Below are 10,730 nucleotides of genomic sequence, written 5' to 3' on the forward strand. Positions count from 1 at the left end.
TGGCCGCGAGTGCCCCGCGGGTACCTGAGGCCATTCACTTCTCAACTCCGGACGCAAACAGTGCAGCGGGGCCGGGCAGCAGGGCTCAGAGGAAGTGTCCTCACCCGGAGCAGGGAGCACGAAGTGCCTGCCAGGGAGAGGAGGGCGGCTGGCACCTTGCCTTGCTTGGGGGTTGAGTGTGGCCCTGCAATGCTGCAAGATCTCACACTTCCTTCTCTGTCCGTCTTTGCTGGCTAAATTGCTCACAGAAGATGCTGCTGTGCAGCTTCTTTATGAAATGAGCTCACCCTGTTTTGTCCTGCAGTTCATTCTGGGATGGGCTTCTGCACCACAACAGGGTGCCATGGGATGGTGGGTGCGTGAGGTGTGCATCTGAACCTAGTTTCTAATGTCTCCTAAGTAGCAGCTGAGAGGCTAGCTGCATGGAAGGCTCCAGCTTAGTGGGTTCTTCTCCATCCTGAATGTGCCAAACAAAAGATGGCCCAGAAATCCAGCCAAGAGGCAGAGAGCTCCCAGGTCCTGCGGTCCTGGGGATCCATCCAGAGATGTTAGATATGTGCACTCACAGAGCAGTATTAGCAGGAGGGCTCCCCTCTCCAGGAGCATGCCTCAGTTTCTCCACTGTGGAAAGGAAATCAGTAGAAGGGGAAGCAGTTAATAACAGAGGTATGATTCAGATAGTGCTTTGCTGGGAAGAAAATATTCTTCTCTGTGAGGGTGGTGAGGCCCTGGCACAGGTTGCCCAGAGAAGCTGTGGCTGCCCCATCCCTGGCAGTGTTCAAGGCCAGCTTGGACTGGGCTTGGAGCAACCTGCTCTAGTGGAAGGTGCCCCTGGCTGTGGCAGGGGATTGGAACTGGATGAGCTTTGGATGAGCTTTAAGCTCCCTTCCAATACAAACCAGTCTCGGATTCTATGAAGTTACTGCAGGAATGGAGAATATGGAATATTTCTGTGTGAAGAGCAAATGATGAACTGGCTGGAGGCAGAGCATGAGGCTGCTCCCTTGACTTTATCCCCTCCTAATCTCCATCCCCCTCCAGCTTTGTCTGCTCGCTTTGATGTGTGCATGTCCTGAGTTAAAGCAGTCTTGGCAGGAGTGCCAAGTCCTGCAGCCCAAGTGCCTGCTGTGGGAGGAAGGCAGCGTGCAACTTGAAGAGTGTTAAGGAAACTATAGGAAGATTAGGAAATGTGTGATGAGTTTTGATAACCAGAGGAAGCAGGTCATGTCCTGCTTCGAATGAGCACTGCTTGGAGGTATGAAAGCAGCCTTTGCCACAGTCAAGAAGCAGTCGGTCTTGTTAGCGCTCTCCGCTCTAGCTGAAGAAGCTCTGGGCTGGCAGGATGAGGCTGGGGACCTTCAGGATCTTGGTAGTGCTCGTCCATGTGTCGGCAGCCTGCGAGTTTGGGCCCTTCCCTTACAGCGTCACGGGGATTGTCTGCAGGATGACCAAGCCTGCAGCGTTGCTGTGTAAGTGCCTGAAGTATGGGCTGCGCTTCTCCACTCCCCACTACAAATTAGCGATAGAGCAGCCAAGGGAGCATGTTTCTTGCTTCCCTGGCTCTTGTGGAAACTGTTTATCCCATAAGATATGTTAATACCTGCCTGGGAGCATGGGTTAAAGCATGGGCACCTGAACTCAATAGGCACAACTTCTTAAAGGAGCTAGAAAACAATCCCAAAGCCCTCTCCACAGCCCAAACCTTTAGCAGTGTTATTCACTGGAGGCTGGTGTGATGGAAGAGCTAGAGCAAATGTATGTTTGATTTCTCACTTCACTTGGGCTGGGAGCACAGAAGGGGAGAAGCAAGGGTTCTCTGCTGCTGGGGTTTCTGTGCAAGGCTCTGGGAGGTCTGCAGATGGAAAGAGAATAATTAGTGCTTGCACAAAGGGTGGGAGCAGCTCTGTCCCATCCCCTCCAACAGTGGGACATGCAGAGAAGGATGCTCGGCCAAACTCAGAGAGGGTATTTCTGGAAGGAAGAAATCCAGTACAAGCTTGCACCTGTTGCGGAGGCTGGAATTGTCTGGATAACATTAGAAAAATGGGTACAGAAACTTGAATCTCAGAAGTTTTCCTTTGGAGACCCAACAGCTGGCTGCAATACAAGTAAGCAGCAACAAAGGAAAGCAGCAGGGTGAAAACGTCAACAGTGTAAGGTTGTGCACAAAAGTGCAGTGTAAGGATGAGAGACCTTCAACCTTTTCAAAGTCCACCCTAAGGTGCAAATGAAGTGTGTGAAAGTGGGGCTTGATTCTCCGGGCGCAGTCTGGCTGGTGACTGCCCAGCCCACACATGGCTGTCCCCAGCTGTCCCCAGCTCTTAAAGTCAGGTTTGGGGTTGTTTTTGTCTTTAGTATGCTCTGAAACTACTTCTAGTGGTTCCTTAATCTAATGGGAATGCCTTGATGGAAACTCTTCCGTGGTGCTTGAATCCAGGGTGCGGACTTGGCTTTGCAGCCAGGACAGGTTGCAGTTTAGTATCTTTGCACTTTTCTTCCAACAGTGAACCAGGAAACAGCACAGGTCATTCAAGCAGCATTCAGAAATGCCAAATTCCCAAATATCACCGGGGAAAGGTCCATGCGGCTCCTCGGCAAGGTGGCTTATGGGCTGACCAAGTGAGTGTCTCTGCATCCCTGTGCCCAGGGAGATGTGGGCTGACAGAGGGGAACATGAACTGGCCTTGGGGGGAGCTTTGGTCCAGCAATTCCTGGTGAAAGCAAAGGTCTGAACTGGGACAGAAGCACTTTCTGATCTGCACCTTGCAGACAATTTGTACGTTGAGGTTTAGGCTGCTGATGTATTATTTGGGCTAACAAATGCACTGGTGCAAACACAGGAAGGATTTCCTGCTGTGTCTGCAGTGAACACAGAGCACTGCAATGAAACATGCTGAGAGAGCTGGGCTTGTTCGGCCTGGAAGAGAGAAGGCTCTGGGGTGATCTTAGAGCAGCTCCAGCACCTAAAGGGGCTACAAGTAAACTGGAGAGGGGCTTTGGGAAGAGCCTGTAGGGACAGGACAAGGGGGAATGGCTTTAACCTGACAGAGGGGAAATTGAGATGAGATTTTAGGAAGAAGTTCTTCCCTGTGAGGGTGCTGAGGACCTGGCACAGGTTGCCCAGAGAAGTTGTGGCTGCCCCATCCCTGGCAGTGTTCAAGGCCAGCTTGGACTGGGCTTGGAGCAACCTGTTCTAGTGGAAGATGTCCCTGCCATTGGTATGGGTTTGGAACTGGATGAGCTTTAAGGTCCCTTCCAACCCGAACCAGGCTGGGTTTCTGTGAAAACAGGCTGTTTCTGCACCACAGTGCTCTGTTTCCTGCTTAAATCACTCCCTTTGCCTCATCCCTGACCATCGCTGGGGAGCAGCAGTGCACCAAGGCTGAACAAAATCACTGTTGTCCTTGTGCATGGCTCCACCCCTGTAATTTGGAAAAGCTCCAAAGTGCAGGGTTGGCAGGGGCCTCTCAGGGATCCCAAGTCCTCAGTGGCAAACTTGTCTCGCTGGTCACAGAAAACAGCCTTGGGGTTGGTGACAAACCACGTTTCTGTTTTTTCCAGCATACGAGTAAATGACTTGTCTATTGAGCAGAGTGAGGTGGAGCTCAAGGAGAACGATGCCATTCACATTGCCATTAAAAATGTGACAGCCTTCTTCAAAGGGACCCTAAACTATGGCTATGCTGGGGCCTGGTTGTAAGTACCTGGGGGCTGGCTGCTATCAAACACCATGGCCCCCTCTTCTGCTGCTGCCACATATATGCGTTGCTGTGGAGGGGCTGCACTCCTCAGGCTCTCTTGGATGGCAGCACTGCTTACTGCCTACATGAGACAAGGTTTTATATGCTCTAAGTGCTGCTTAGCCCCATCACTGCTCTTCTCACCCTGCCTTTTGCCTTTCTGTCCTCACCATCACCCATGAGGAGACAAACGGCCAAAGCATACAAGTTCTTCCCTCCCCTTTGCTGCTCTATATACTTTGAGTGGTGGAAAAAAGAGGTTTAACGCTCCTGGTCTCCTGAGTGCTCCTAAGGCAGTGGTTTGCAACGATTTAAAGCCAGAGTATCTGAATGTACTGCTCCATGTTGGGGTTTTACACTGATGTGACTGATGTGAAAAGTGTCATAAAACCCATCCTGTGGCTGTCAGGGGGTCAGGGCGAAGATGCATCCCATTAAGCATTCAGGTTGCTAAATGTTCTCTCTTCTGCCATTACAGTTTGCAGCTTTTTCATTCAGTTGATTTTGAAATCGAGTCTTCCATTGACCTCCAGATAAACATTAAACTGAGTAAGTAACAGCTGGGGATCACAGGCTGCAAGGGTCTTGGTGTGTGTGCTTCCTTCAGAGCTGCAGGAAGGAGCAGGTGGCCAGCTCCGCTCATGTCTGTGGGGACTGGGTGGCAGCTGGAGCCTCATGTGGGTCTCTGCCACCCTGTGCATACAGGACAGGAGACCACATAGCCCTCAATGACCTCGTAGTTTTAATGGATCAAGCAGAGGAAACTGCTATAAAAAATTTCTGCGAAGCCTATTCCTTGCGAAAGTCAAGAGACCTAGACTAGAAAGGGACAGAGGCAAACCTCCCATAAAGGATAAGAGGGATGTGGGTTATCACATGGGCCTCAAAATACCTTTTACCTGCCTCAAAATACATTTTCCTGGTAAGGTCCAGGGGGAGAGCAGAATGAAGATCTCGATGACAGTATACTGCAATTTCCTAATGTTTTTCAATACAATTTAACTCCCTCTGCGCTCTGGTCTGTGGGTTGTACATACTGCCTAGGTTCTCCTGGGTGATGTTAGGAGACAACAAAGTTCCTCATGATAGGAACTGGTATCCAAATGAAGTGTAAAGAAGGGTGCCTGGTACCCTAGGTCTGCTGGAGCTGTGAGCAGAAACCCTTCATCCAGGTCCAAGGTAGCCTCATCAGCCTCAGCTTTGTAGGGTCCTGAATCTTTTGGAAACATGGTCCGGGAGGTGTGGGAGACTCTGGCTGCCCCTCTGCAGTGATGCCCTGCTCCAGGTCTGCAGGGTCTGCAAAGTACACTTGTCCTCCTCATCTCGATAGCAAATTAGCTGTTTTTTCTTTTCTCTTTCATCCCATGCAGTGTGCCAGAAGGACCAAGTGGCTGCCGATGCATCGGACTGCTACCTGACTTTCCACAAACTCACACTTCACCTGCAAGGAGACAAGGAGTGAGTCTGTCCCCCTTCAAAGTTGGGCAGCACTTGCCCAGCTGCTGGCCCCCAGGTGCTTCAGCCCAAGCATCACTCACCCTGGGGACTGCTGTGTGGTCTCGGACCATGCTCATGTTCTGTGCAGACCAGGCTGGCTGAAGCAGCTCTTCACGGATTTCATCTCCTTCACTTTGAAGTTCGTTCTCAAGAGCGAGGTAAGATCAGACACTGCCTGTGGATGGAGAAAGGTCAGTTTGCTACACACTCCTCTGTTCATGTATGCCATAATAACAATAGCATTTTAGTGCTTGCAAAAATAACACAAATAAATAGAATCCGCAAAACCTGTACTCACCCCAGCTTGGATGGGGGTCATAGGTTGTACTGACACTGGGATCTTGGATGCTGCCGGACTGAAGAACGGTCCGCAGGTCTCACCATGAGGCCCCACTGTGCTCCACAAGCCGAACCCCTCTCCTTTTCCTCTTGCAGGTGTGCAACGAAATACATTTTCTTGCCCAGGTGCTGGCAAATTTTGTACATGATTTAGCAGGTAAATATCCTTGGGTTTTCTGCTTTCTTTTTTATGTGCAACTTTTAATGCAACTTCTAATGCTTAAGCCCCAGCAGGGCAGTAGCTACATCCACCAAAAAAATCCTTTGAAACTGTATGTGGGATCCCAAGCCCTTAGACAAACGCAACATAAACCTTGGCAAAGTTCTGGTTTGAATTTTTCTGTATCAGGTTGATTTTTAAGGGTGACTGCACTGGTTCAAAGACATGAAATACCTCAGTTCATGAGGTATTTCTCCTTCATCATATAATGACCAGAGGTGCAGAATTGCTACAGAAGGACTGATGTTAGCTAGCACAGTAACATGCATTGGAGTATTGGGGTGAGATATTATAGCATCTGTATATGCCTGCTGATGATTTTCCCATGGTTCCCAGTCCCAAGTATCAGGGAAAAGGATACGGAATGGAAAAAAAAAAAAAAAAAGGAATGTAGAACTGAGAGTAGTTCCCGCTATTTCAAAGGGAGTCATTGCGCAATAGCAGGATCCAGCGCTAGCACCCAAAGGAGTGGGATCCCTTAGTCCCATCATAGAATCCTAGAATGGTTTGGATTGGAAAAGACCTTATAAAGCTCATCCAGTTCCAACCCTCTGCTAGGGGCAGGGACACCTTCCACTAGACCAGGTTGCTCCAAGCCCCATCCAACCTGGCCTTGAACACTGCCAGGGATGGTGCAGTCACAACTTCCCTGGGCAACGTGTTCCAATGTCTCATCACTCCCACTGTAAAAAATTTCTTCATTATACCTATATCTCCCCTGTTTAAGTTTAAACCCATTGCCCCTTGTCCTGTCACTACAGTCCCTAATGAAGAGTCATCTCTGTGTCCTTTTGTAACTCCCAGTCACCTTCTGCAGCAAGTCCTAAAAGTGACTGCCACATGCTGTGCCCACAGTCACATTTCTGGTGAAAGGTTTTGGTGTTTTCTTCCTGCAGAAAATTTTGTCCGGGATGAAGGTATCAGTGTTGATATCTCCCTTGCATCAGTTCCTTTAATAAAAGCAAATTACCTAGAATCCCACCACAAGGTAAAGTAACTCATGCTGCTCAGTAACCAAGGGTTTTCTGGGGATAATGCTCGCAGGAGGGCTGCAAGAGGCTGGTCCTTTGCTGCCATGCAGAGCATGGGCTGCATCTGTATTTGCAGCGTGGGCTGATGCCAGCCCTTTGCCTGGGCACACAGCTCATGCTCTGCCCCGAGTACAGCCTTCGCCTTGCAATGGAATGCAGGTATTGACACCTTGTCCTGTCTGCTGGCTGCTTGTGGAGGCCAACATGCTTGCTTCCCTTTAAAGGGCCTTGTCCTGTACAAGAACTACTCCAATGTCTTCACTGACTCTGTTTTCTCCCCGTCACTGCTGACTGAGTCCCGGATGCTTTACTTCTGGCTGTCAGAACACATCCTCAACTCTTTGGCTTCAGCAGCTTTCTTAGATAACCGTCTGGAATTGACCATCAGAGGAGAGGAGTTGCAGGTGATTTCAGGGTGGTTCCCTTCTTGCCGTGTTTGGTTTTGTTTTTTTTTTGTGAGGGTTAGTTTCTGTAGAAGACAGAAATCTGTAGTCAGTCACTACATGTGATCCTGGTTGGAGATTTGTGCATTCTTAGCAAGAATGTGCTACGAGGCAGTGTTATCCCTTACAGCAGAAACACCAGCTGGTAGAAAACTTGCCTTCTGAACTGCAAAGTGATGTGGCTTTCTGTAAGAGTACTGAGGTAGCCAACGGGTGAGTTCAGGGGTAATTCAGCCATGCCTCTGACCTGGTCACAAGCCACTCTGGCCATCCAGTCTGCATCAGGGCTGACCACAACCTGCTCTTTTGCTTTTCTACAACCTGTTTCTGCTTTGTTTCTGAAGGTGCTGTTTGAAATGGAAGACACGGAAGCACAGCGGAATGCAGTGCAGATGGTAAATTTTGGTCTTATTCACAGCATTTTATGTCAAATGAAGAACTTTTCAAATAGATTCTGCTGCACCTTAACAACAGTATCCTTCCCTTGACAACTTGAATCTTGGGTGAGCCTGATGGGGAATACCAGGGACTGATAGAGAAACTGTGTGTTTTGCAAGGAGGATTTCTTCACCATCCAAGCTGGCACAGCTTCCCTCCAACCCAGCTGAATTATTGGGCTTGTGTGAGCTGGAGGAAAAATTGGAGACTACAAAAGGGATGCACTTGTGTGGCAAATTGGCGTGAAACTGGGAAAAAGCATGACTCTTCTGTTGCTCCTTTCTTGACCAGATTTTTCAAGGCACCTCCTATAATGATTCTGTGGCCAAGGTGTGGAGTCTTGCCCATCCCCAAATCTCTGTCCAGCCTGAAGGGACAGTCGTGAAGTCCTTGGTAGCAGTGGAGGTCAGCACCCTTTCTGCAGGAGAAGAGTCCCTGATGGTTCTGTACATGGAGAAGGTCAGTTCTTGCTTCTCCTGACTGTGAAGACCTTCAGAAGGGTGGGTAAACCGTGGGAGGTGGAGAAAGCATGTCAGTTCCTTTTAACACTCCCTCTCTTCCCTTAACATCTAGAGCTGGGAATGATGATACCAATCATGCTGGCTCAAGGCCTCCTGTATTAGGCTAGCCCATCACTGGTGTGCAAGGTGGTAAAAGCAGCAGAATGCTCTGATGAGCCCCCATTAACCTGTACCAGTCACAGTGAAACCCTTTAGCTAAGGTATTTTAAGTGAGAATGAAGGCACCACGGGAATGTATTTATTTTGTAACCACCTCATTCCCAAATTCTAGCTCTGGCCCCCACTTAGAGGATGGGTGATTCTGACATGAAGGTACAGCTCTGGAGAACGTGAAGCTCAAAATATAACCTTGTCTGCTATGTATGCCTTTATGAAAGTTCCTGATTACACTGTGTTTTACCCTCTACTCCTTTATACTGAATCTAAGGAGGCAGAAAAAAGAAATCCAACAGCCTTGCTGTCATGGGTAACATCACAAGAAAGCAGTATGTCTGTCCAGCCTTGTAATTATGGGCTGGTACAAACACTAAGCACTGCATAAAAGCAAATCCCTGCCTAGGGTAGACCAGCCTCTTCAGTTTAAAGGGTTAAACTGTAATTGAGTACAGTTCCCTCCTGCCCTCTGCAAGCATCCCACACTAGCAGGGTGTTCCAGGGAAACAGGCTTGGCTGGTCTTTGTGCTCCAGGTGATCTCTTGAAACTAATTTCTGGTAGGAAACTACTGGACTAGAGGTGGTGCCCAAAAATGTGGCTCTCCGGATGTGGTCTGCTCCTGACCTGCCAGCCTCCTGGATCACAAAATGCTCCTTTTAAATGAACGTTTGCATACAGGCGGAAACAAGAAAATGAGCCTAAATGGCCAGAATTCAGAGATTGCTTTCTTTTTTAGTTTAGTTATAAATGCAAATACTATAGAAAGGCTACTTGTGGTATCCCTGGCTGTTCTCTCCACATCAAGTCTGATGATTTTTCATGTTGAGCTGGATGGTCATTGGGAAACACCACTCTATGTAACCATTTCCTTCCTGCATATGCAGGATTTGGTTCACAAAATGGTAAATACATCAGTCCTGTAGATAAGCCAGTCTAGAACACCACAGGCTGAGGCTGTGGGCATCAGGAGGGAGTTCACTGCATGCAAAGAGAGAAGGAAAATGCTGACCTTCTCTAGTAATATCTGGAGGTAAAGCCAGAAGGATGTTGAACTCTGGGTCATAGAAAGTAAACCAGAATGACCAAATGCAACTCGCTGCTGTAAGGCAAGATGAGCCATGTCTCAACCCTGCTGTTCATCTTTGTGCAGGAAATCACGGTCACCATCCAAGCTACCTATGCAGAAAAGAAACTCATTTTGCACCCTTTGGAATCCAGGTTGGTACTGTGGTCTCTGGGGGGTTTCTCTGTCTCTCTCAGCCTGTATCTGAGAGCAGCACGGAAAGAAGATCTCTGCAGCCCTTAGGGACTTCCCCTCTCTCCTTTTTTTCCTTCCCTTCAGGATAGAGTTTAAAGTCTTTAACTGCACAGCTGATCCAAGTGAGGTGAGTCCTAAGAAAGTGTTCTCTAGCCCATCTGTGGCAGAACGATGTATTTAAAACCTTTTTGTATGAATTTTCTGGCTTTCAGAATGACCCATCCATAAGAAACTTCCTGCAGACAATGATATCAGTTGTTGGGATCCCAGAAGTGATTTCAAGTGAGTTTTCCCTTTGGGGAATTGCCAGCCTACTCCATTAAAGTGTCTAACACCAGATCTCCTAAACCTAAGTATTAAAAAATACATCAATAAAATAACCCTGACAGCTTGGTGGGACCACATTACTGAGGCAAATTTCTGCTGGATTCACTTGGGGAATGGAGAACCCTTTGTAAATGACTGGGACAAAGGAAAAGTGAGTCTTCTGTCAGGCTTGAATTTATGGGGCATTGAGGCACAACTAGCTTTTGGCAAGAGGCAGAAAAGGTAGCAGTACATGATGAGCAGCAAGCCAGGACGCTGTTACCTGTAACTGGATGGGTTTACTGATTCCACAGGGATCGAACCAGCTTTGACTTCACTGATGAACAGCAAAGGGCTTCATCTATTTGAGATCAGAAATCCTGAGATCATCACAAGAAAGGTAAGCAGAGTTCAGAAATACCTGGCTCTCAAAGCCCTTCTTGGGAGTGTGACATAAACTAATACAATACTTTTCTCTTTTCTCCTCCCTTTTTAGGGATACATAATTGTACAACTTGACTTTAGCTTCCCGAATCATTTGCTTCTTGATTTTCTTCAGAATAGATTATAGAGCTGATCTCTTCTTAAAGGAGCCCAGGAACTTGTGTACAAACAGAAAGATCGTGTGTGAACCAATTAAAATATGAGCTGATTTAAATCAGTGTCAGTTTAATTTTGTTGCCTTTTCCTAATGAATGCTCCAGTTTCTGTGCGATTGTACTTCCATAGAGCCTTTCCTCTGCAAAGATCTTGAATTCTGCATTTCTATCCACATTACTTTTC

The 10,730-nt window shown here is 48.0% G+C and overlaps 1 protein-coding gene across 1 annotated transcript; it reads left to right on the forward strand.

Annotated features, from left to right (window-relative positions):
- The first annotated feature begins 1,342 nt into the window (after window positions 1-1,342).
- Window positions 1,343-10,518, forward strand: CETP (cholesteryl ester transfer protein, plasma). The gene is made up of 16 exons (XM_010024877.1): window positions 1,343-1,469; window positions 2,499-2,619; window positions 3,562-3,696; window positions 4,219-4,289; window positions 5,111-5,198; window positions 5,326-5,395; window positions 5,673-5,733; window positions 6,693-6,784; window positions 7,052-7,231; window positions 7,615-7,665; window positions 8,000-8,167; window positions 9,534-9,601; window positions 9,726-9,768; window positions 9,854-9,923; window positions 10,262-10,347; window positions 10,444-10,518. The coding sequence occupies exons 1-16, from the start codon at window positions 1,343-1,345 to the stop codon at window positions 10,516-10,518; spliced, it is 1,506 nt and encodes a 501-aa protein (XP_010023179.1).
- Window positions 10,519-10,730: the final 212 nt, after the last annotated feature.

This window comes from Nestor notabilis, unplaced genomic scaffold (genome assembly GCF_000696875.1).
Source record: "Nestor notabilis isolate BGI_N333 unplaced genomic scaffold, ASM69687v1 scaffold12152, whole genome shotgun sequence".
Taxonomy (NCBI): Eukaryota; Metazoa; Chordata; class Aves; order Psittaciformes; family Psittacidae; genus Nestor; species Nestor notabilis.